The sequence below is a fragment of the Oncorhynchus kisutch genome, linkage group LG28 (genome assembly GCF_002021735.2).
Source record: "Oncorhynchus kisutch isolate 150728-3 linkage group LG28, Okis_V2, whole genome shotgun sequence".
NCBI lineage: Eukaryota > Metazoa > Chordata > Actinopteri > Salmoniformes > Salmonidae > Oncorhynchus > Oncorhynchus kisutch.
The window spans coordinates 26526938-26554766 of NC_034201.2; the positions used below are offsets into that span (position 1 = coordinate 26526938).

The window sequence follows — 27829 nt, forward strand, 5'->3', positions numbered from 1 at the left end:
AACCTTTTGAGGATCTGAGGACCCAACCTGCTCCACTGCAGGCATCACTGCCTGGTATGGCAACTTTTTCGGCCTCCGACTGCAAGGCACTTCAGAGGGTAGTGCGTACAGCACAGTACACCACTGGGGCCAAGCTTCCTGCCATCCAGAACCTCTATACCAGACAGTGTCAGAGGAAGGCCCTAACAATTGTCCAAGACTCCTGCCACTGCAATTGACTCTTTACCGGTACCACCTGAAAATAGCCTCTCTATCGTTATTTTACTGCTGCTGTTGATACATTTTTTATTTGACACTTTTTTTTCTTAAAACTTCTTAAAGCATTGTTATTTAAGGGCTTGTAAGTAAGCATTTCACTGTAAGGTGAATTGCTTGTATTCAGCGCATGTGACAAATACAATTTGATTTGATTTGAGAACACATTTAGCCACCATCATGTCAAAACTAGAGTGCAGTGGTGCGGCAAGACACTGAAACGAATCAAGATAATCCAAAGGCAGTTTTGGGGGGTATGGCCCTAGCCCTCACCCTCCTATCCAATAGGTCCCAGACGCGCTCAATAGGATTGAGAACCGGGCTCTTCGCTGGTCATGGAAGAACACTGACATTCCTGTCTTGCAGGAAATCAAGCAGTACCATACGAGCAGTATGGCAGTAAGCAGTAAGCGGGGTGGAGATGTTGTTTCCTACCCTCACCACCTGGGGGCGGCCCGTCAGGAAGTCCAGGACCCAGTTGCACAGGGCGGGGTCGAGACTCAGGGTCTCGAGTTTAATGACGAGTTTGGAGGGTACTATGGTGTTAAATGCTGAGCTGTAGTCGATGAACAGCCTTCTTACGTAGGTATTCCTCTTGTCCAGATGGGTTAGGGCAGTGTGCAGTGTGATTGCGATTGCATCGTCTGTAGACCTATTGGGGCGGTAAGCAAATTGGAGTGGGTCTAGGGTGTCAGGTAGGGTGGAGGTGATATGATCCTTGACTATTCCCTCAAAGCACTTCATGATGATGGAGGTGAGTGCTCATTTAGCTCAGTTACCTTAGCTTTCTTGGGAACTAGGCTTATAGTGTCGTGTTGGATATGCCCATTTTAAGAGATTGGTTGATGGATGAAGGTCTCAGAACGAGAGAGAGAGAGAAAGAAGACAGTCTGTGCGGCAGAGATCTGGAGGAGTTCTCCCATAAGGGAGGCATGGTAACCCATCTGTCTTACTCAGTGTGCTGTTACAGTGAAGGGATACACTCTGGGGCCTGAGCAACAGAGTTGTCATATCTCCTAACTCGTGAATGCATTGGCAAATAAAATGAAAGGACAATGATTAGGTGAGTGAAGTGCAAGTGAATCCGCAGGTAGGTGGGCTGACCCGAGGTCGGGTCTCTTTGACATCTTGGTGGGTGCTAACATACATGTTGCTCGTTGTGACGTGCACCTTTTCCAGGAAATGCTGCACCACTAATATGATTTGATAGCCACGTTAAATGGCATGACCTTTTAGAAGAGCAATAGTTTTTGGAGGCTGCCACTGTGCGTTTCCCCCTCCTCTGAAGCTGAACTTGAACACAACCAGCTTCCACACTTGCTGTTTTCAACAGAGTAATTATGATCTCAATTGAAATGGGGGGGAACAACCTTCACATTTTTGTAGAGTTCATGATTACAACCAGTTAGAGAGACAATCTGAGGGAAATAGCAAGACAGAAGAGAGAGAATGTGTTTGTGTGGCTCCTGAGTGGTGCAGTCGTCTAAGACACTGCATCTCACTGCTAGAAGTGTCACTACAGACCCTGGTTCGATTCCATGATGTGTCCAACCTGGCCGTGAATGGGACTCTCATACGTCGGTGCACAATTGGTCTTGCATCATACGGGTTAGGGTTAGGCCATCATTGTCAATAAGAATTTAGTTCTTAACTGACTTGCCTAGTTAAATAAAGGTTAAGAAAAAGGCAGTGGTGGAAAAAGTACCCAATTGTCATACTTGAGTAAAAGTAAAGATACCTTAATAGAAAATTACTCAAGTGAAAGTCACCCAGTAAAATCCTACTTGAGGAGAAGTATTTGGTTTTAAATATACTTAAGAATCAAAAGTAAATATAATTGCTAAAATATACTTAAGTACATACTTCAAATTTCTTATACTAAGCAAATCAGACTAATTTACAAACAAAGCTTTCGTGTTTAGTGAGTCTGCCCGATCAGAGTCAGCAGAGATGACCAGGGATGTTCTCTTGATAAGTGCATGAATTAGACAATCTTCCTGTTCTGCTAAACATTCAAAATGTAACTAGTACTTTTGGGTGCCAGGGATGGAGTAAAACGTATATTATTTTCTTTAGGAATGTAGTGAAGTAAAAGTAAAAGCTGTCAGAAATATAAATAGTAAAGTAAAGTACATATACCCCAGAAAACTACATAAGTAGTACATTAATGTTAAGTACATCCCTCTCTGCTTCTACAACCAGACTGCTGTGGTCAGAGTGAGGTCGTAAATTCCTAGGGAAGACCCTGCCTCATGGCCACACAGTATAGAGAGAGAGTGAAGTTTCATAGTGAACAAAGGAATTTCTTCCACCTCACAGAACTTGAGGTCCGAACAACATTTACATTCCGGAGAAGGTATAAAAGATCAGTGAAGAATCCAGCTACGAACTGGTCTGTTTGTTGCAACTTGGGGAAGCTCATGGGAGACGGTGTGGCCACATTACCATAACTGCTGTTTATATAATAGCCTCAGATATGAGGTTTACATCTAATTGTTGTATAAGAATCTTTTAACCATACCACGTGGTTAAACTCTTAGACTATCGATACCGACAGAATAAGAACAAGTCTTTGATATTAATTACTAGTCTGGAGCTAGGAATTCGGTATTATTGAACACGAAAAACGACAACCCCCGAAACATCAATTCTACAACAACGTGAATGAATGTCACTCTGAACTATCCACTATAACCACAACAGAGAGAGAGAGAGCTTTTCAACAGCGATCAAGACGACACACTGAGCGTAAATACACTGCTCCAAAAAATAAAGGGAACACTTAAACAACACAATGTAACTCCAAGTCAATCACACTTCTGTGAAATCAACCTGTCCACTTAGGAAGCAACACTGATTGACAATAAATTTCACATGCTGTTTGAATGCTGGCGGTGCTTTCACTCTAGTGGTAGCATGAGACAGAGTCTACAACCCACACAAGTGGCTCAGGTAGTGCAGCTCATCCAGGATGGCACATCAATGCGAGCTGTGGCAAGAAGGTTTGCTGTGTCTGTCAGCGTAGTGTCCAGAGCATGGAGGCGCTACCAGGAGACAGACCAGTACATCAGGAGACGTGGAGGAGGCCGTAGGAGGGCAACAACCCAGCAGCAGGACCGCTACCTCCGCCTTTGTGCAAGGAGGAGCAGGAGGAGCACTGTCAGAGCCCTGCAAAATGACCTCCAGCAGGCCACAAATGTGCATGTGTCTGCTCAAACGGTCCGAAACAGACTCCATGAGGGTGGTATGAGGGCCCGACGTCCACAGGTGGGGGTTGTGCTTACAGCCCAACACCGTGCAGGACGTTTGGCATTTGCCAGAGAACACCAAGATTGGCAAATTCGAGACTGGCGCCCTGTGCTCTTCAAAGATGAAAGCAGGTTCACACTGAGCACGTGACAGACGTGACAGAGTCTGGAGACGCCGTGGAGAACGTTCTGCTGCCTGCAACATCCTCCAGCATGACCGGTTTGGCGGTGGGTCAGTCATGGTGTGGGGTGGCATTTCTTTGGGGGGGCCGCACAGCCCTCCATGTGCTTGCCAGAGGGCAGACTCTAAAGGGCAGACTATCAGCATTCAGCATAGAGTTCAGTGTGTCAAATTGGAGGGCCTGTTGTCCGGACCTCTGGATGTCTCTATGGGGGTGACACACGGTTCAATTCTCGGGCCGACTCTCTTCTCTGTATACATCAATGATGTCGCTCTTGCTGCTGGTGACTCTCTGATCCACCTCTACGCAGACGACACCATTCTGTATACTTCTGGCCCTTCTTTGGACACTGTGTTAACTAACCTCCAGACGAGCTTCAATTCAATACAACTCTCCTTCCGTGGCTTCCAACTGCTCTTAAACGCAAATAAAACTAAATGCATGCTTTTCAACCGATCATTGCCCGCACCTGCCCGCCCATCCAGCATCACTACTCTGGACGGCTCTGACTTAGAATACGTGGATAACTTAAAATACCTAGGTGTCTGACTGTAAACTCTCCTTCCAGACTCACATTAAGCATCTCCAATAAAAAATTAAATATAGAATCGGCTTCCTATTTCGCAACAAAGCTTCCTTCACTCATGCTGCCAAACATACCCTCGTAAAACTGACCATCCTACCGATCCTTGACTTCGGCGATGTCATCTATAAAATAGCCTCCAACACTCTACTCAGCAAACTGGATGTAGTCTATTACAGTGCCATCCGTTTTGCCACCAAAGCCCCATACACTACGCACCACTGCGACCTGTACGCTCTCGTTGGCTGGCCCTCGCTTCATACTCGTCGCCAAACCCACTGGCTACAGGTTATCTACAAGTCTCTGCTAGGTAAAGCCCCGCCCTATCTCAGCTCGCTGGTCACCATAGCAGCACCCCTTCGTAGCATGCGCTGCAGCAGGTATATCTCACTGGTCACCCCCAAAGCCAATTTCTCCTTTGGTCGCCTTTCCTTCCAGTTCTCTGCTGCCACTGACTGGAACGAACTGCAAAAATCACTGAAGCTGGAGATTCCCATCTCCCTCACTAGCTTTAAGAACCAGCTGTCAGAGCAGCTCACAGATCACTGCACCTGGTCATAGCCCATCTGTATACAGCCCATCTATCTACCTCATCCCCATAATGTATTTATTTATTTTGCTCCTTTTGCACCACAGTATCTCTACTTGCACATCCATCTTTTGCACATCTACCAATCCAGTGTTTAATTGCCATATTGTAATTACTTCGCCACCATGGCCTATTTATTGCCGTAACTCCCTTATTTGACCTAATTTGCACTAACTGTATATAGACTTTGTTTTAGTTTTTCTACTGTATTATTGACTGTATGTTTTGTTCATTCCATGTGTAACTCTGTGTTGTTGTATGTGTCGAACTGCTATGCTTTATCTTGGCCAGGTCGCAGTTGCAAATGAGAACTTGTTCTCAACTAGCCTACCTGGTTAAATAAAGGTAAAATAAATAAAACATGTTTAAAAAAAATCATTTAATGGTATTTTCATCCACATTGGATGAACCGTTTAGAAATTCCAACAGTTTTTGTACATAGTCCCCCCATTTCAGGGACCAAAACATTGTGACAAATTCAGTAACACTGCCTTCAGAAATTATTCTTACCCCTTGACTTCTTCCACATTTTGTTGTGTTACAGCTTGAATTCAAAATGGATTCGATTTGTCCCACCCATCTACAAACAATACCTTAAATGACAAAGTGAAAACATGTTCTGAGATTTTTTTTGTTTAAACGAGACATATCTTGTTTACATACAGTTGAAGTCGGAAGTTTACATACACCTTAGCCAAAAACATAAAAGTTCCCTGTCTTAGGTCAGTTAGGATGACCACTTTATTTTAACAATGTGAAAAGTCAGAATAATAGTAGAGAAAATTATTTATTTCAGCTTGTATCACTTTCATCACATTCCCAGTGGGTCAGAAGTTTACATACACTCAAATAGTATTTGGTAGCATTGCCTTTAAATTGTTTAACTTGGGTCAAACGTTTCGGGTAGCCTTCCACAAGCCTCGCACAATAAGTTGGTTGAATTTTGGCCCATTCCTCCTGACAGAGCTGGTGTAACTGAGTCAGGTGTGTAGGCCTCCTTGCTCGCACACGCTTTTTCAGTTCTGCCCGCAAATCTTCTATAGGATTGTGGTCAGGGCTTTGTGATGGCCACTCCAATACCTTGCCTTTGTTGTCCTTAAGCCATTTTGCCACAACTTTGTAAGTATGCTTGGGGTAATTGTCCATTTGGAAGATCCATTTGCAACCAAGCTTTAACTTCCTGACGGATGTCTTGAGATGTTGCTTCAATATATCCACATCATTTTCCTACCTCATGATGCCATCTATTTTGTGAAGAGCCCCAGTCCCTCCTGCTGCAAAGCACCCCCAAAAAATTATGCTGCCATCCCCGTGCTTCACGGTTGGGATGGTGTTCTTCGGCTTGCAAGCCTCCCCCTTTTTGCGAGTGATAGTCAGTAATGTGTTGTATTCTCCAAACATAACACTTTGTATTCAGGACAAAAAGTTTTTGCTTTGCCACATTTTGCTGTATTACTTAAAGCCTGCTTGCAAACAGGATGCATGTTTTATAATATTTGTATTCTGTACAGGCTTCTTTCTTCTCACTCTGTCAATTAGGTTAGTATTGTGGAGTAACTGCAATGTTGTTGATCCATCCTCAGTTTTCACATATCACAGCCATTATACTCTGTACCGGTTTTATAGTCACCATTGGCCTCATGGTGAAATCCCTGAGTGGTTTCCTTCTTCTCCAGCAACTGAGTTAGGAAGGATGCCTGCATCTTTGTAGTGACTGGGTGCATTGATACACCATCCAAAGAGTAATTAATAACTTCACCGCTTTTTTACCACTGTTTTTAACATTGGAAAACCTCCTTGGTCTTTGTGATTGAATCTGTGTTCGAAATTCACTGCTCGACTTAGAGACCTTACAGATAATTGTATGTGTGGGGTACAGAGATGAGGTAGTCATGTTAAATACTATTATTACACACAGAGTGAGGTCATGCAACTTATTATGTGACTGGTTAAGCACATTTTTACTGCTTGACTTATTTAGGCTTGCCATAACAAAGAGGTTGAATACTTATTGACTCAAGACAATTCAGCTTTTCATTTTTAATACATTTGTCAAAATGTTGAAAAGCATAGTTCCACTTTGACATAATGAGGTATTGTGTGTAGGTTATTGACAGACCCAAAAATCTGTTTTAAATTCAGGCTGTAACACAACAAAATGTGGAAAAAGTCAAGGGGTGTGAATACGTTTTGAAGGCACTGTATATCAAATCAAGTAAAATTGTATTTGTCACATGCGCCAAATACAACAGTGAAATACTTACTTACACGGAACCCAAACCGGCTGCACGCATGCGCCATCGTGCATATATTTATTTTGTTCCCCTACACCAAACGCGGCCAAATATCAAAACAGACTCTGAACCAATGACATTAATGACATTTTCGACAGGTCGAAAAGCATTAAACATTTATGGCAAAGTGACTATTCATAGATAATAAACAGAGAGTAGCAGCAGCAGAAAAATTGGGGGGGGGGGGGGTGGAAATTGTCCGGGTAGCCATTTTATTAGCTGTTCAGTCTTATGGCTTGGGGATAGAAGGTGTAAAGAAGCCTTTTAGAACTAGCCTTGGTGCTCTGGTATCGCTTGACATGTGGTAGCACAGAGAACAGTCTATGACTAGGGTTGGCAATTTTTAGAGCCTTCCTCTGACACCGCCTGGTATAGAGGTCCTGGATAGCAGGAAGCTTGCCCCAGTGATGTACTGGGCCGTACTCACTACCCTCTGTAGTGCCTTGCGGTCGGAGGCAGAGCAGTTGCCATACCAGGCGGTGATGCTACCAATCCTTTCGATGAAGCAGTTGTAGAACGTTTTGAGGATCTGAGGACCCATGCCAAATGTTTTCAGTCTCCTGAGAGGGAATAGGCATTGTCGTGCCATCTTCACGACTGTCTTGGGGTTTGGACCATGACAGTTCGTTGGTAATGTGCTCCACTACAGCCCCGTCGATGAGAACGAGGGCATGCACCCCTGGGGGGCCCCCGTGTTGAGGATCAGCGTGGCAGATGTGTTGTTGCCTACCCTTACAAACTGGGGGCAGCCCACCAGGAAGGCCAGGATCCAGTTGCAGAGGGAGGTGTTTAGTCCCAGGGTCCTTCGCTTAGTGATGAGCTTTGAGGGCACTATGGTGTTGAACGCTGAGCTGTAGTCAATGAATAGCATTCCCACGTAGGTGTTCCTTTTGATTGCATCACCTGTGGATCTGTTGGGGCGGTCTGCAAATTGGAGTGGATACAGGGTTTCTGGGATAATGATGTTTATGTCAGCCATGACCAGCCTTTGAAAGCACTTCATGACTACAGACGTGAGTGCTACGGGTCGGTAGTCATTTAGGCAGATTACCTTTGTGCTCTGGGTACAGGGACTATGGTGGTCTGCTTGAAACATATTGGTATTACAGACTTGGTCATGTGTGTATTAAAGTAGTCAAAAGAAAAGTATTTGGTCCCATATTCATAGCACACATCAAGCATTTGTAGGATGCATTTGTTGTTTGTTTTGGTTGTGTTTCAGATTATTTTGTGCTAAATAGAAATGAATGCTAAATAATGTATTGTGTCATTTTGGAGTCACAGGGGAGAGGAAATTAAGCCAATTGTAAACTGAGGATTATTATGTGACCGTGATGGTTTGAGGATTTTAACACCCCTACGATAAGTGCCATGGGATCTTTAATAACCTCAGATAGTCAGGACACCCGTTTAATGTCCCATCCGAAAGACAGCACCCTACACAGGGCAGTGTCCCCAATCACTGCCCTGGGGAATTGGGATATTTTTTTAGGCCTGAGGAAAGAGTGCCTCCTACTGGCCCTCCAACACCACTTCCAGGAGCATCTGGTCTCCCATCCAGGAACTGACCAGGACCAACCCTGCTTAGCTTCAGAAGCAAGCCAGCAGTGGTATGCAGGGTGGTATGCTGCTGTCAAATATTCTGTCACGGTTGTCGTAAGAACGGGACCAAGGCGCAGCGGATGTTGATTTCCACATATTTATTGCAAAGTGAAACTTAAAGAAAAACAATAAATCAATAAACGAACAACTAAACGTGACTACGTGGTGCACAAACACAAAACAATATCCCACAAACACAGGTGGGAGAAATATCTACTTAAATATGATCCCCAATTAGAGACAACGACTACCAGCTGCCTCTAATTGGGAATCATACAAAACACTAACATAGAAAATATAAACTAGAACACAACATAGAAATTACAAACTAGAATAACCCCTAGTCACTTCCTGACCTACTACACCATAGAGAAACAAGGGCTCTCTATGGTCAGGGCGTGACACTTTTATTGTAAATAAGCATAGAATATGTTTCTAAACACTTCTACGTTCATGTGGATGCTACCATGATTACTGAATCGTGAATAATGATGAACGAGAAAGTTACAGAGGCGTGCTATGAATATGGGAACAAATACTCAACTTTAATACATATATAAATTAATTTGTCCCAATACCTTTGGTCCCCTTAAATGGGGGGACTATGTCAAAAAGTGCTGTCATTTTCTAAACAGTTTACCCGATATGGATGAAAATACCCTAAATTGAAAGCTATCAGTCTGCACTTTAACCCCATAGTCATTGTATCATTTAAAATCTGAAGTTCTGGAGTACAGAGTCAAAACAACACTAAATGTGTCACTGTCCTAATACTTTTGGAGCTCGCTCTATATTAATAAATCCAATGATTAATGCATGAATGGTTAAAGAGACACTGAAGCAAAGGTATTTGCTGTGATTACAGGGACAGTCTGTTTCATAGGTTAACTAAGGTTCTAGTTTTTTATTTCTAATCATGGTACTGCCTATTTTTTTTTTATTAGAGTTCAACCTAGTCTGTGACCATGCATCTATGGGACCCAGGGTTGGAGAGAATATCCATGAATATTAATAAACCAGAGATATGAGGACGGGATCTGAAAGCAATGAATATAGGAACACAACTCCACCATTTCAGGTTTTTGTGTATTACCTTTACCACTGTCATCTAGAATCTCAGATTTGTCAGATATGTCAACTACATGGTGTCAAGTACCTTGTATCCCAGCATCCTGTACTGTGCGTTTCTGAGGAAATGGAGCGGCACATGAGGTAGAAGGTCAGAGGCGGGTTATTGGGTGACATTGTTGTAGCTGGTGGTCTCTTCTTCAGCTGTTGAATCAACGACAAACCCTATCTGATCGATGGATAGAACACGCATCTTGTGGTATTTTATCATTCAGCGTCATTCACCTTCATCTGTTTGGTATTTGGTATTTTATTAGGATCCCCATTAGCTGTTGCAAAAGCAGCATAAATTGATCTTTATAAAGAAGATGTGGGCCATGAGGTAGCCCCGACAAGCATTAGCCTATGTTACAGTTCAACCATCCAACCATTCATACTAAAAAGCTCTCTCCTCTCTTCAGTGTAAATGAGACATCATGCTGTGGGTCTCTGGCGGTGGCCCGTTCTGTGTGTGACTCTACTGTTCCCAGGCCTAGTAAATCAGCAAAAGGTCAAACACATGTCCCTTCATCACCAACTAAATATGAACACTGGCCTCTTCATGGCCATACTTGTTGTGGGAACATAAATGTAGGCCAGACACAGGGGTCCCCATGATTTAGAATGCAGAGAACATAATGTCTTCCCTTGTGGACACGGGCAAGCAGGACTTATGGGCCATTAACCCTCCTTCCTATATGCTCTGCCTGTAGGGTCGTTCCATATGATTTCAATACATTTCTGACTGCACCCAATGTTATTTGAACAACACCTTCCATATATGTTTGCCCGTAGTAGAAGTGGTCATAAAGTGACTTTTTGGACCTGAGTGTCAAAACATTCAGGAGATAGAGGTGTTCAAAGTTGACCCGTTTTGCATACCACACCCTACCACTGAAAAGGCTTTGTGAGGTTTATAATTCTTTGAGAAAGTTCTCACTTGTATGGAGTGAGAAAACTAGTCTTATAAACAGTTTCCTTTACCAAACATTACTGACAACAACAGCTTCTTCCCTAACTGACACACCCACTTCCTAATTCACTCAAACCAGGAAGTGACTATGGCTTTAGCTAGGGAGTGACCGGGGCTGAGCCCACACCCTATACACATCTCAAGGAACGATGGAACCTTGTGGGGTACATATGTGTGGGGAATAATGAACATAAAACCTATATGAATGATCTTATCCCTGTATCCAAGACCATTTGTGTGATAAAATAGCAGAGATTCAGTGTGTTAAACATTGTCATCTGGTCTGCTCTACTGACTATAGATACAAGTATAGGTGCTATAATAAAATAAGACACAATCGTAATCATGTGATGCAGGGTCAGTCAGTGCATTTGCTGGGTGTAAAAAAATTATGTATGTCACATTAGAGAACAGTCATTGTAGGTAATTTCATTGGCCCATAAACGCTTTCAGTTAGAGGGCTGTAAAAGACCATCGTGAGCGATCCTCGGTGTCGAAACATGATGAGTGTTGTTCCACAAGGCTACATCCACTGGATCCCCTTATCTTTGGCGGCTGAAATCATTTCGCTGTGTAAAGGAGATTACTCAGTAAATTTCTATCGATTTAGAGTGATGGCGAACAAGAGACAGCCATTTGAAATAGAAGACATGACTGTGTGGCAACAGACACTGGCCAATCAAGATAAGGGCAGGAAACAGAATGCACGCATTCTCTCAATGAAGCCCACTATAAAATGGTGGGGAGAAGAAGCACTGTAAGTGGGTTGTAATTCAATTACGTCCAACCAATTAAAGCTACATATAGCATGCATTTCTCCGACAGCAACAAAAGTCAATCTGTCCATGAAAACATAAAAGGACACACTCCATGTTGTGTATTGTACTCATCTCCACAAAGAACTGTTGCTCAGCATTCATCTCCATTTTGCCCTTGCTGGAGCTCTGATTCAGATGAGAAATCTGGGGGATTTGAAGAGGGCTTAGTGAAGCTGGACTCATTTAATTGTCTGTATGGCTGCCGGCGACCAGTGACACAGGAATTAGTCATGGACACAGAAGCCTCCTCTGCCCCTCTCTATGAACCAGGACCACAGATTTGTTTGCCAAGGGATATCTGCATTTTTCCCCCTAGTCTTTCATTAGATCCATGGAAAGCTAATCTAAAAGCATTATCGAGACACATTGGATTAATTTAGTTTTTTTGGCTACTGCAGATACAGGTAACGGACAAAATAATGGAAACACTTAAGTGAATGAGGGATACAAAGTATGTTGAAAGCAGGTGCTTTCACAAAGGGGTGGTTCCTGAGTTAATTAAGCAATTAACATCCTATCATGCTTAGGGTCATGTATAAAAATGTGGGGAAGCCCCCATTCACAGGGCACGAGTGGTCACTAAATGGTTTGATGAGCATTGAAATTATGTAAACCATATGCCGTGGCCGTCTCAGTCACTAGATCTCAACCCAATTGAACACTTATGGGATATTCAGGAGCGACGCCTGAGTCAGCATTTTTCACCACCATCAACAAAACACCAAATTATGGAATTTCTAGTAAAAGAATGGTGTCGCATCCCTCCAATAGAGTTCCAGACACTTCTAGAATCTACACTAAGGGACATTGAAGCTGTTCTGGCTCGTGGTGGCCCAATACCATATTAATGAACCTCTACAGGATCGGTGGGTCCCCCGCGGGACGGTTGAGCTAACATAGACTAATGCGATTAGCATGAGGTTGTAAGTAACAAGAACATTTCCGAGGACACAGACATATCTGATATTGGCAGAAAGCTTAAATTCTTGTTAATCAAACTGCACTGTTCAATTTACAGTAGCTATTACAGTGAAATAATACCATTCTATGGTTTGAAGAGAGTGCACAGTTATGAACCTGAAAAGTTATTAATAAACCAATTAGACACATTCGGGCAGTCTTGATACATTTTGAAAAGAAATGCAATGGTTCATTGGATCCGTCCAAAACGTTGCACATACACACTGCTGCCATCTAGTAGCCAAAATCTAAATTGTGTCTGGGCTGGAATAATACATTATGGCCTTTCTCTTGCATTTCAAAGATGATGGTACAAAACAAATACAGATTTTTTTTACATTTTATTTATATTATCTTTTACCAGATCTAATGTGTTATATTCTCCTACATTCATTTCACATTTCCACAAACTTCAAAGTGTTTCCTTTCAAATGGTATCAAGAATATGCATATCCTTGCTTCAGGTCTTGACCTACAGGCAGTTAGATTTGGGTATGACATTTTTGGCGAAAATTGAAAAAAAGGGTCCGATCCTTTTAAGACACTTTATGTTGGTTTTTACTTTATTTGGGCAGTTACCTGTATCTTGTATTTACACTTATATTATTGTCCCTTCTGTGGATGTTGCAGTAGCTACCTCTTAATATGCCTCTCGGGGAGTGTGCTTTATCCAGTGGGAGCAGGGATGTAAAGGGCAGATTTGGAATCTGGCTGTGCCATTACCCAGGGGACTGGAGAACAAACATGTGTAAACACAATACCAGACAAGCTCTCATAGAGCAAGGCTCCCTACCTCTCTCTTTCACAGAGTGAAGCATCACAAGTCCAGTACTTCAGAACACACATCCCTCATTCTGTCCCCCCTGGCCTTTTATCAAGTGCTCGTTGTACATGTCTCTAGTGTTAGTGCTAGTTGAATGCTGAATTAAGTCTAGGCATAAAATGCTATATTCAATATAAACGCATGCCAAGCCTTTTCTGACATAAGCAGTTTGACACACATGGAGATTTTAAAACCCAGGAGCAGTAAAGGTGAATTGTCCTGCTGAAGAAAACAGCATAGACCAGCAAAGGCTGGTCCAGCATACAGTGCATTCAGAAAGTATTCAGACGCCTTGACTTGTTCCACATCTTGTTACGTTACAGCCATATTCTAAAATGGATTAAATATTTGTTTTTCCCTCATCAATCTACACACAATAACCCATAATGACAAAGCAGAAAGATAAAAAGCAGAAATATGACATTTACATAAGTATTCAAACCCTTTAGTCAGTACTTTGCTGAAGCACCTTTGGCAGCCATTACAACTTTGAGTGTTCTTGATAATGACGCTTCAAGCTTGGCACACCTGTATTTGGGGGGTTTCTCCCATTATTCTCTGCAGATCCTCTCAAGCTCTGTCAGGTTGGATTGGGAGCGTTGCTGCACAGCTATTTGCAGGTCTCTCCAGAGATGTTCGATCGGGTTCAAGTCCGGGCTCTGGCTGGGCCACTCAAGGACATTCAGAGATTTGTCCCAAAGCCACTCCTGCGTTGTCTTGGCTGTGTGCTTAGAGTCATTGTCCTGTTGGTAAGTGAACATTCGCTCCAGTCTGAGGTCCTGAGCACTCTGGAGCAGGTTTTAATTAAGGATCTCTCTGTACTTTGCTCCATTCATCTTTCCCTCGGTCCTGACTAGTCTCCCAGCCCCTGCTGCTGAAAAACATTGCACAGCATGATGCTGCCACCATCATTCTTCACCGAGTGATGGTGCCAGGTTTCCTCAAGTCGCGACGCTTGGCCTTCGGGAATCTTGTTTCTCATGGTCTGAGAGTCCTTTAGGGGCCTTTTGGCAAACTACAAGCAAGCTGTCATGTGCATTTTACTGAGGAGTGGCATCAGTCTGGCCACTCTACCGTAAAGGCCTAATTGGTGGAGTCCTGCAGAGATGGTTGTCCTTCTGGAAGGTTCTCCCATCTCCACAGAAGAACTCTGGAGCTCCACAAGAGTGACCATCAGGTTTTTGGTTACCTCCCACCTCCCTTGGTCTTGTTGGTTCCAAACTTTTTTCCATTAAGAATGATTGACACCACTGTGTTCTTGGGGACCTTCAATGCTGCAGAATTGTTTTGGTATCCTTCCCTAGATCTGTGCCTGGACACAATCCTGTCTCAGAGCTCTACGGACAATTCCGTCGACCTCATGGCTTGGTTTTTACTCTGACATGCACTGTCAACTGTGGGACCTTATATAGACAGGTGTGTGCCTTTCCGAATCATGTCCAATCAATTGAATTTACCACAGGTGGACTCCAATCAAGTTGTAGAAACATCTCAAGGATGATCAATGAAAACAGGATGCTCAATTTCGAGTCTCATAGCAAAGGGTCTGAATATTTATGTAAATAAGTTATTTCTGTTTTTTATTTTAAATACATTTGCTAAATGTGTGTTCCCTTTGTCATTATGGAGCATTGTGTGGATATTGATGAGGAAATAAATGTATTTAATCCATTTTAGAATAAGGCAGTAACGTAACAAAAAAAGACAAGATGTCTGAATACTTTCCGAATGCAACAAATATTGCAAACAATTCCATAATCTAGTCATCCCAATTTAACCTCTCACTACCAGTCGAGACTAAATGAGGTAGAAGGGCAGAAACCCTCATTGGATTCTTGACCCAGCCGACTAAGTGGAATGGATTAGCTTTAATTACAACATTGTGAGCATTTATTTTCTTCTTAGAAGTTCTCTCAGAGACGGAATGGATTGTGACAGCTCTCTAATCTGATGGTATCTGGAAATGCACTGAGCGAGAAGATGTGGTCATGGTTCAACTGGACGACCGTCCATCAGCCCTCAAAGGACCCCATGTGGAGATAGTTAGAGTGTTGGGCAGAAGCCTCACTATAACCTTACTCATCGCTCCTCTCAGCTCATGATGACCTAACCAGTACCTCCTCCATGATTCTATTTTTAGCTGGTGAAAAATTCCATATAACACTCCGCCAACCTCTTAAAATTTGAAGCACGACAGAAAATGTTGTAAATTGAAGAGGCTCTTCAAAAGTGCGTTGTCAGTATCCCCACCTGCTGTTACGACTGTGTTCAAAGCATGGGAAATTGCTTTGGTAAATATCCTGCAATTTGGAGAGTATAGAAAATAGCTTTGGAGAACCAGTGTATCAACCTTTTGACAGATTAACTTTCTTTACTTAAAGGCCCCTCATGATTGAAATCTGTCTAAGATTGTCAGTGCATTATGCAATAACAAATTAGTCAAATAGACATTCAATATATGTTGTCTTGCACTGTATGAAGACTAGGAAGTTAGTTTACAGGTTTTCTAAGAGAAAAAGAAAGTGTGTATTTTACAAGATAAATCAAACTGTAGCAAGATCCTACCATCTGTCTACAACATTTGGAGTGAGACATTGTGGGATTTGGGATGAAATCACCATCTAAAAGTTTAAGGTGTTGCAGTTCAGTAGTTGTGCATCTGTCTTACCTGCCCTTTTCTTTTGTTGTCTTCTCTCTCTCTCCCTGTAGGCTTGACTCATTCTTGAAGCCCCAATGGAGCAGGATGTGGAAAGTCCGGCAGTCACCACCCGAAAGCCCAAGCTACCCAAGCAGGCTCGCGAGGACCTGCCCAAGCAGCTGGTAGACCAGGTGCGGGCAAAGAGGAAGATCCAGAGGTACGTCCGTAAGGACGGCAAATGTAATGTCCACCATGGCAACGTCCAGGAGACCTATCGCTACCTGACGGACATCTTCACCACACTGGTGGACCTCAAGTGGAGGTTCAACCTCTTCATCTTTGTCTTGGTGTACACAGTGACATGGCTCTTATTTGGCTTCGCATGGTGGCTCATCGCCTATGTCCGTGGCGACCTGGAACACATAGGGGACAACCAGTGGACTCCCTGTGTCAATAATCTCAACGGTTTTGTCTCAGCTTTTCTCTTCTCCATAGAGACAGAGACAACCATAGGGTACGGCTATAGGGTTATAACAGACCAATGCCCAGAGGGGATCCTTCTGCTGTTGATTCAGTCAGTGCTGGGGTCCATAGTTAATGCCTTCATGGTGGGCTGCATGTTTGTCAAGATCTCACAACCGAAGAAGCGGGCAGAAACATTAGTGTTCTCCACCAGCGCTGTCATCTCCGTAAGGGATGGCCGGCTGTGTCTGATGTTCAGGGTAGGGGACCTTCGGAACTCGCACATCGTGGAGGCCTCAATCAGGGCCAAGCTGATCAAGTCCAAGCAGACCAAGGAAGGGGAGTTCATACCCCTCAACCAGACAGACATGAATGTGGGTTATGACACGGGGGATGACAGGCTCTTCCTGGTGTCCCCGCTCATCATCTGCCATGAAATCAATCAGAACAGCCCCTTCTGGGAGATCTCCCAGGCCGACCTTGACAAAGAGGACCTGGAGATTGTGGTCATTCTGGAGGGCATGGTGGAGGCTACAGGTAAGCAGCATCAAACATATAAATTACAGGTTTAATTAATCAACTTTTCCTTCTCTTTGTTTCCTAATCACAGATTCCACTGAAATTCAAACTGTCAAACTGAAACTTTAAACTGAACTGTTGCTCCAGTTTAATAATACATATTTAATTTGTGTGTGGGTGTTGTATTAACTATGACAATTATAGTAATTATAGCAATTTCATACAGTAGCAAAGTCCATATGCTCATCATCCCGTTACATGTTACCTCTGATTTGCATTAGCAGTTAATGGTTTATTCAGAAGTGAACAAGGATGTTTCATCTCTTATCATAATAATGCATTCATATGTGCTTGTCTCCTCTTCTTGTCTTTTTTTACCTTATTTTCCACTGAGGTTTGAGAGGGAGTCATTGAAAGGCATGAGGGAAAACAGACAAGGCGATATAATTCAATGAATCTAGATTCAGCCCTTGTGTGCACCATGGTGTTGCCCCACAGCCTTTTGTTAGGTTATGGGCTGCACAATAGGCTTATTGTGGGGGAGATGCAAATAAGATCAGATTTCATTACCAATAGGAAAAGGCAGGTGCATCCCTGGTTGTGTAACCACATAGACCATTGAAAACACTGTCTGCAGACACTTTTGCCTGATTACACAAGCAGTAAAGAGGCCATAGTCTTCAGTGTGGAATAAACCTATGAGGCACAGTGCAGCCAGGTGTGCACACAGGTTACAGATAACACACATGTATTTCCTTTAGCATTGATATGAAAGCACACACATATTACACACACATATTACACACACATATTACACACACATATTACACACACATATTACACACACATATTACACACACATATTACACACACATATAACACACACACATATCACACACACATATCACACACACATATTACACACACATATTACACACACATATTACACACACATATTACACACACATATTGCACACACATATTACACACACATATTGCACACACATATTACACACACACTATTTGACACAAGCTTACTCACGGTATCCATTGTGAGTTGAAAAAGACCTGTATGTTTTTCGTGCTTCAAATTGCTGGTTAGTTTGTTGGTTAGTCTAGCTTTACTGCATTCGATTTGGCTTGACCTCAGTACATATCCATGTGTTACTGAAATCAAATGCACTGCCCTATCCAGAATTCCAGACTAATTACTTCCAGTCCAAATACCAGATGTATTGTGCATCTTGCTTGCAGACAATGCCCAAAAAATATTTGAAGGTTATGTTTACCAGTCTGCTTGAATCTCACTCAGACAAAACCAAACCGTCCGAGACAATTTGGAAGCAAGACATGGTGGTCAGAATAAAAGGATAAACACAAACAGGCATTTTCATAAATGAAAACACTGTTTCAAAGAAGTTGCAGTGAGGATTTTCTAAGGCTCTTTTTGGAGGTGGCAGAAAAGCAGCTAAGTGACTTAGTGGGGTGAGAAGCAGGTCTCCACACCTGGTTCACACCGGAACCTAACAGGGCAGCCCTAAAGAGAGATAGACATGACCGAATTTGGCAGCTTGTCAGAAGCTGTGCACACACGTTACAAAATACAGGACCTTGTTAAAAAATGCTGCCAACAAAATGCCAACACTAAGCACATTTCAGAATGTTTTCTGGAACAATACTTCTGTATATGGCATCCTTGAAACTGGTTGTATACGGACCTAAGAGTTCAATAAATGCAGGGTGTTGTACTGTATGGCGTGTGAATGAGCTTATATGATTTGCACAAAGACAATTTAAAGGAAAATTATGGTTTATTTGTTGCATAGTGTTCTATTTTTCATCGCACAGGGTGCAGTGAGAGTTTGTCTGGCCTTGAGTTGTAATGTAAGAAATCATTACACTGTAGTTTCTGATACTGTTATTTTATAAATAACAGACAAAAAATCCTATGAAAATGGGAGCTCAAATGCACCCACTCATAACATGCCCATTAAAGGTTGGGTCAAAGAGTGAACTAGAAATGATCCTGCTATGAAACTGCTCTGAGAGATATCTGTCCCCCGCTTCTTGACTCATCCTGTAACTCTCTGGTTCGGATCTGGAGGGCCAAACTTATCAATCTCTTTCCTCCGTCTTTCCATTTCCTCCTTTTTTCTCTTTATGGACGATATCAGCTGATACATGAAAATGAGTCATAAAATAATAATATTTTATGTATTTATATCACCTTTATTTAACTAGGTAGGGTAGTTGAGAACAAGTTCGACCTGGCCAAGATAAAGCAAAGCAGTGTGACACAGACAACAACACAGAGTTACACATGGAGTAAACAATAAACAAGCCAATAGCACAAACAAGTCAATGACACAGTAGAGAAAAGAAAGTCTATATACAGTGTGTGCAAAAGGCATGAGGAGGTAGGCAATAAATAGGCCATAGGAGCGAATAATTACAATTTAGCAGATTAACATTGGAGTGATAAATGAGCAGATGATGATGTGCAAGTAGAGATACTGGTATGTAAAAGAGCAGAAAAGTAAATAAATTAAAAACAGTATGGGGATGAGGCAGGTAGATTGGGTGGGCAATTTACAGATGGATTATGTACAGCTGCAGTGATCGGTTAGCTGCTCAGATAGTTGATGTTTAAAGTTGGTGAGGGAAATAAAAGTCTCCAACTTCAGCGATTTTTGCAATTCGTTCCAATCTCCAATCACTGGCAGCAGAGAACTGGAAGGAAAGGCGGCCAAATGGGGTGTTGGCTTTGGGGATGATCAGTGAAATATACCTGCTGGAACGTGTGCTACGGTGGAGTGTTGTTATCGTGACCAATGAACTGAGATAAGGCGGAGCTTTACCTACTATAGACTTATAGATTACCTGGAGCCAGTGGGTCTGGCGACGAATATGTAGCGAGGGCCAGCCGACTAGAGCATACAGGTCGCAGTGGTGGGTGGTATAAGGTGATTTGGTAACAAAACGGATGGCACTGTGATAGACTGCATCCAGTTTGCTGAGTAGAGTGTTGGAAGCTATTTTGTAGATGACATCGCCAAAGTCAAGGATCGGTAGGATAGTCAGTTTTATTAGGGTAAGTTTGGCGGCGTGAGTGAAGGAGGCTTTGTTGCGAAATAGAAAGCCAATTCTAGATTTGATTTTGGATTTGAGATGTTTAATATTAGTCTGGAAGGAGAGTTTACAGTCTAGCTAGACACCTAGGTATTTATAGTAGTCCACAAATTCTAGGTCGGAACCGTCCAGTGTGGTGATGCTAGTCGGGCGGGCGGGTTTTGGCAGCGAACGGTTGAAAAGCATGCATTTGGTTTAACTAGCGTTTAAGAGCAGTTGGAGGCCACGGAAGGAGTGTTGTATGGTATTGAAGCTCGTTTGGAGGTTAGTGAGCACAGTTTCCAAGGAAGGGCCAGAAGTATACAGAATGGTGTCGTCTGCATAGAGGTGGATCAGGGAATCGCCCGCAGCAAGAGCGACATCATTGATGTATACAGAGAAAAGAGTCGGCCCGAGAATTGAACCTTGTGGTACCCCCAAAGAGACGGCCAGAGGTCCAGACAACATGCCCTCCGATTTGACACACTGAACTCTGTCTACGAAGTAGTTGGTAAACCGGGCGAGGCAATCATCAGAAAAACCAAGGCTATTGAATCTGCCGATAAGAATACGGTGATTGACAGAGTCGAAAGCCTTGGCTAGGTCGATGAAGACGGCTGCACAGTATTGTCTTTTATTGATGGCGGTTATGATATCGTTTAGTACCTTGAGCGTGGCTGAGGTGCACCCGTGACCGGCTCGGAAGCCGGATTGCACAGTGGAGAAGGTACGGTGGGATTCGAAATGGTCAGTGATCTGTTTATTAACTTGGCTTTTGAAGACTTTAGATAGGCAGGTCAGGATGGATATAGTTCTGTAACAGTTTGGGTCTAACGTGTCACCCCCTTTGAAGAGGGGGATGACCGCGGCAGCTTTCCAATCTTTAGGGATCTCGGACGATACGAAAGAGAGGTTGAACAGGCTGGTAATATGGGTTGCAACAATGGTGGCGGATAGTTTTAGAAAGAGAGGGTCCAGATTGTCTAGCCCAGCTGATTTGTATGGGTCCAGGTTTTGCAGCTCTTTCAGAACATCTGCTGTCTGGATATGGGTGAAGGAGAAGCTGAGGAGGCTTGGGCGAGTAGCTGCGGGGGGTGCGGAGCTGTTGGCCGGGGTTGGAGTAGCCAGGAGGAAGGCTTGGCCAGCCCTTGAGACATGCTTATTGAAATTTTCGATTATCATGGATTTATCAGTGGTGACCGTGTTACCTAGCCTCAATGCAGTGGGCAGCTGGGAGGAGGTGCTCTTGTTCTCCATGGACTTTACAGTGTCCCAAAACCTTTAGGAGAGGATCTGCAGAGAATAATGGGAAAAACTTCCCAAATACAGGTGTGCCAAGTTTGTAGTGTCATACTCAAGAATACTTGAGTCTATAATTGCTCCCAAAGGTGTTTCAACAAAGTCCTGAGTAAAGGATCTGAATACTTACGTAAATGTGATATTTCTCTTTTTATTTTTAATAAATTGGCAAAAATGTCTAAAAACCTGTTTTTGCTTTGTCATTATGGGGTATTGTGTGTAGATTGATAAGGGGAAAAAAATATTTAATCCGTTTTTTAATAGGGCTGTAACCTAACAAAATTTGGAAAAGTTCAAGCGGTCTGAATACTTTCCGACGGCACTGTATAACTAACATAATTCCCTTGATAGGACTATGCCATTAATATGATCAAAGTCAATTAAAACTGAATATCTGACTCCATTAAGAGGATTCGTAGAGACTATAGTTGAGTTACAGGAATTGGCTATCAAGGAAGTTCTGAGAATTGTCTGTCAAAGGAAAATAAACGAAGCTAAAATATAAATGTAACATGCAACAATTTCAAAGATTTTACTGAGATACAGTTCATTTAAGGAAATCAGTCAATTGAAATAAATAAATTAGGCCCTAATCTACAGATTTCACATGACTGGGAATACAGATATGCATCTGTTGGTCACAGATACATTTTAAAAAAGGTATTGGCATGGATCAGAAAATCAGTCAGTATCTCGTGTGACCACCATTTGCCTCATGCAGAGCGACACATCTCCTTCGAGATTCCATAGAGTTCATCAGGCTGTTGGTTGTAGCCTGTGGAATGTTGTCCCACTCCTCTTCAATGGCTGTGCGAAGCTGGATATTGGCGGTAACTGGAACACACTGTCGTACACGTCGATCCAGAGCATCCCAAACATGCTCAATGGGTGACCTGTTTGGTGAGTATGCAGGCCATGGAAGAACTGGGACATTTTCAGCTTCCAAGAATTTTGTACAGATCCTTGCAACATGGGGCCATGCATTATCATGTAGAAACATGGCGGTGGATGAATGGCACAACAATGGGCCTCAGGATATCATCATGGTATCTCTGTGTATTCAAATTGCCATCCATAAAATCCAATTGTGTTTGTTGTCCGTAGCTTATGCCTACCCACACCATAACCCCACCGCCACCATGGGGCACTCTGTTCACAGGGTTGACATCAGCAACCCCCCGCTCACCCACAAGACGCCACACACACAGTGTGCCATATGTCCGGATTCATCCGTGAAGAGCACACTTCTCTGGCATGTCAGTGGCCATCAAAGGTGAGCATTTTCCCACTGAAGTCAGTTACGACGCAGAACTGCAGTCAGGTCAAGACCCTGGTGAGGACGACGAGCACGCAGATTCCCTGAGATGGTTTATGCACGTGGTCTGCGGTTGTGAGGCCAAATTCTCTAAAACAATGTTTCTGACAGTTTAAGCAGATATTCTTCAGTTGTGCAAACCCAGCGTTTCATCAGCTGTCCGGGTGGCTGGTCTCAGACGATCCTGCAGGTGAAGAAATCAGATGTGGAGGTCCTGAGCTGCTGTGGTTACACATGGTCTGCATTTGTGAGGCTGGCTGGACATACTGCCAAATTCTCTTAAACAATGTTGGAAGCAGCTTATGGTAGAGAAATTAACATTCAATTGTCTGGAAACAGCTCTGGTGGACATTCTTGCAGTCAGCATTCCAATTGCACGCTCCCTCAGAACTTAAGACATCTGTGCCATTGCGTTGTGTGACAAAACTGCACATTTTAGAGTGGCCTTTTATTGTTCCCAGCACAAGGTACACCTGTGTGATAATCATGTTTTTTTTAAATCAGTTTCTTGATATGCCACACCTGTCAGGTGAATGGATTATCTTGGCAAAGGAGAAATACTCAGTAACAGGAATGTAAAAAAAAATGTGCAAAAAATGTGCATGCAGTGTTGAGATTCACTCTGAACGAATACAAGTTATCACAGAGATCATACGTCCATATAGATAGCATCAGAGTTCTCCTCAGGGGACAAGTCTCAGATAAATTCCAAACATGGATACAATAGAATCCCTAACACACATTTCAATAGTCAGTCCGCTTGATGCTGTAAGAGAGAGAGAGAGGCATTTTGGCCTCTTGAAGGGCTGACAGGCCCTTGAGTTTTTTCCCCTTGTTTTTCTGGGCCATTTGCCATGCAGACTCAGAGGTGACAGAGAGCACATAAGTTAGGGTCGAGCCTACAATGATAAAAGGCCAATAAAATATTAATGTAATTGTGTGGGTTGTAAAATGTGAATTATCTTCTCTCTTTGAATAAAAAAAATATTTTCCGCCTCTCTCATGCCTGTGGGCATTTACAACAAAAGGTTTCGGAGATGAAAGGAGAAAAAAAAGGAGATGATGAGAGGGGGGATTGTTGGAAGCAGTGGAAATTGCTTGATCATTCAAATCTCCCAATGGTCTTTATCAGCTGTTAATAAATACATTTACCCTCTTACTTGAGGACCCACAGTGTTGAGGAGTTGACTGATTGGATCTGGTGTTATCATTTAGATCCCAATATACTGCTGTTCATTGTTTCTTAACGGTTTAAAATGTCCAAGAGAGGAAGGCTTTGCTGGCTGGCTGACTCTGGAGGGGCAGTCAGCAGGCCCTAACACATCCCAGCTGATTTTGTTCTCTTCTTTTTGGTACCTAGCATACCACATCTCTGGCATACCACTAGGGTAAAGACAAAGATAAATAGATCAAACAAAATGAGATTTGGTGTCAGAATTGAACCAGTTCGATTTTTTAAGCTTTGTGCATTTCAGTGAAAAGATATACGTAGCTGCAGCACAGGCAGTGGAAGGAAGTCAGATGGTAATCACTGACAGGAGCCAGTGATTACACTGTTTGATGAAGTGGCAGTTAAGCAAATTTTGACTGGGTTGAATGAACATAAATCTATTACTTACTATTACCACAGTAAGCAACATTGGCTGCATGATCTATATTCATTCATAACATAATGCTAGATTAAAGCAGTGAAAAATACAATGGAAGCAACCAAATCAATTGGCTATTGGTCCTCAGAGTAGCGGCCTGATAGCTTTTATGGCATATTGAAGTAGCCGTGAACATTATTATTTCGTTACTCTCCTTCACAGCAAACATGGAAAGCACATGTACCACCACAAAGCACTGCGTTATAGCAATATCAGACGGATTATTCTGATAGGTTGGTTGATGTTTCTGGTTTGATTTTGTTGTACCCATAGTACATATGTTAAAGAAAGTTAGAATGAGATTATGTGTCTTCAGTGTCTCAGCAGCCATTCGGTCAAACAGTCACATTACTCTTCGGTCAGTGGAGGGAGTGATGAGGTTGAAATAAAGAGTGTAGAGATGCAATAGAGAAGCAGGCTTCTGGTTTGCTGCATTTGGCCCTTTCCACTTCACTTAAATCAATACCAGTGGTAACTATCCCAGATGCACTATACCTCGGGTACCATTACCAACAGAGGTAATACTTTAGAGCAGTGCTCTTCATCACTTCTACCGTATCTGTATCAAAGAACAGTGAATATTTCAGTTAGACATGGAAAAAGAGCTGCAGACAAGGATAATTCCCCATCTTGTTGTTGGAACATGAAGAAAAGTCCACCCTCCTCCCTCCTTCTGCTTCTATCTCCCTCTCTAAGCGACAGTGATGGTTTGTAAGGTTGCCGTGGCAACTGCGGTTACTGTGTGCATGTGTGTGTTTGTGTGTGTGCGTGTGTGTAAGACAGACAGAGACAGAGAGTGTAAAGCTTGACTCTCTGTGAGCATACGAAGTGAGCAAGCAGGAAAGCCCACTGTGGTTATGTAAGCTCTATTATCTAAACAGCAGGCCACACCAGCCAATAGCTATCTGATTATTATAGCTATTATGTTCCAACAATTCTGCTTGTGGGTAGTTGCTTTACTTTAGGCGAGAACTCTGTTCTTACAGAGGGAGATTTATTGCACGTAGGAGCACATGTTCTATTTTGATTGTTTTTAATATGACCAATACTTTGATATGGTGTTGCCATGTGGTCACATGTTTGTCTCAAATTCTGTCTCAAATTATACAGTCAGGTCCGTAATTATTGGCACCCTTGATAATAGATGAGCAGAAAAGACTGTATAAAGTAAATAATACTAACACTGAGCTACATTGTATGCAAAAAAGGGGAAATTATATTATTTTATACGAGCAACTGTTCAGAGAAATATATTTTATTTAACGAGTAATTAAAAAGATAGTGTTCAAAATTATTGGCACCCCTGTTTTCAATACTCTAGGACCCTCCCTTTAACGACACTGAGCCTTTTTCTACAATATTTGATGATATTGAAGAATACGTTGGGCGGGATCATAGACTGTTCCTCCATACATAATCTTTCCAGATCCTTGATATCTTTTATCTGCCCTCTTCAATTCAAACCACAAGTTTTCAATGGGGTTCAAGTTTGGAGACTGAGATGGCCATTGCAAAATGTTGATTTTGCGATCAATTAACAATTTATTTGTGGATTTTGATTAGTGCTTGAGGTTATTGTCTTGCTTGAATATTCCCTTGCGGCCAAGTGTCAGCTTCCTGCCAGAGGCAACCGGGTTTTTGGCTCAAATGTCCTGGTACTTGGTAAAGTTCATGATGCCGTTGACTCTAACAAGGGCCCCAGGACCAGTGGAAGCAAAATAGCCCATAAGTTCAAAGATCCTCTACCATATTTACAGTAGGAATGAGGTACATTTCTGCATATGCTTCTGTTTTTCAACGCTAAATCACCTAGGTGTCGGGGGAAGAGGGCAGAGGGGGGCACACTTTTGTTTCATTGGATAATGACTGTTTGCGAGGGGCCAGGCTGCATGTGTAATTGTCCCGTTTGTAGTCTCTGATTAGCACCATTGTGAGTAAAGTATATGAGGAGCCGGAGATGGACAGATGGAGATGCCAACTTACAGTGCATATAATCAAACCCCAACATTGTCAGAAAAGGAGAGAGGGAGGGGGACGGAAGGGGTTTTAGGTGTTGACTGACTGCCATTACTACTCTCTGGTATCACAGACCCAATATGCAACCAGTTTACTGTGTGTCCCCCTTTGCCCCAACACCTTGGTGGTTTGAGTGGATAGGGCGCCAGTCTTTCTCATCTCTACATGTTAAACTAATAACTGTGGTCAGGCAGAGAACAGTCATTGTTTTGGGAAAGTTGAAAGTAGCTGATATTGTCTACATTCAAGTCAGATTTACCTAAATAGACAGATGCAACCACAGATAACATTTGAAACCATCAATTTACTCCATTCCCCCTAATTTGAAGGTTCTACTAGACTTCTATACTTTGTAAAAACAGGTGATGTGAACATTGTGAGGCCAGACTCAATGTTGAATCATTTCTCCAGTGTGTTATTGTGGTAGTGGCAGTGGCCTGTATTGCATGCTCAACTGATGTCATTGCAGATGGATAGTGGGAGCGGTGCCTTGTCATTCAGCCCAGGGCATGTACAGACCGGAGCAGCAGTGGCGTGAAGGAGAATGTTTTGGGTGACAGGGGAGGGGTCGCAAGGTTGTGGAGGGCATGATGAGGAGCTGGACCAGCTTGTGGCCATTTTCACGGCTGACCTGTTCTGTGTTATGAGGGCTGTGAATGTACAGTATGCAACACAAACACATACACACATGTAGCCACAGCAGGATGAGGAGACTGTGTGATCATAGACTACGTGTCCCCCAGACATTTATGTTCCAGGTTTGTCTTACTCACGTGCAGACAGACACACTCACGCACACACGCACGCACACACACACACACACACACACATGCGATGCAATGAACTTGAGTGTTAGAATGAGGAAGAAGAGTTTGCTCCTCAGATGTGAGTCAGGACTTTAGAAGGGGGATTTCTCTTTCTAATCTCTCCCTCTGCATCACCAATGTCCTTATTAATTGTCATTGCCACAGTCCAAGTGGGAGTTAGTGTTCATTCAGGATAGGGTTTGAAGATAACCCCATTGCCAGGCCTATCCATACTAAACATCAGTAGTAAGTTGGGTGGCTTTCTAGTTATAAATGTCCTCCCTGACTTAACAGACAGACCCTTCTCCCTCTCACTGCCACCTTGCACTGACTTACTGTAATTTATTGGGGAATTTAAAGTGACTGTGGTCTGCTCCTGATTGATAACAGATGCAGCCTGAAACAGCTAGCTAAAGAATTCTCAGCCTCACAGATCTCCAATTCAATAGCAACATTGGCAACATTTTAAGCTAGCTGTTCCTATCTCCGTTACACACGCACATGTGCCCACAAGCACAGACACACAGACGCACACACAAACATGCATGCACACACACACACACGCACGCACGCACGCACGCAC

General features: G+C 42.9%; 1 protein-coding gene across 2 annotated transcripts in view; it reads left to right on the top strand.

Moving 5' to 3' along the window:
- The window catches only part of kcnj6 (potassium inwardly rectifying channel subfamily J member 6), an 82291-nt gene that overhangs the window by 48687 nt on the left and 5775 nt on the right, over positions 1 to 27829 (top strand). For both annotated transcript variants that reach the window (XM_020464605.2, XM_020464604.2), the window contains exon 2: positions 16144 to 17071. In XM_020464605.2, coding sequence (XP_020320194.1) covers positions 16168 to 17071 — 904 coding nt within the window. In that variant the 5' untranslated portion in view covers positions 16144 to 16167. The remainder of the gene's footprint in view (positions 1 to 16143; positions 17072 to 27829) is intronic.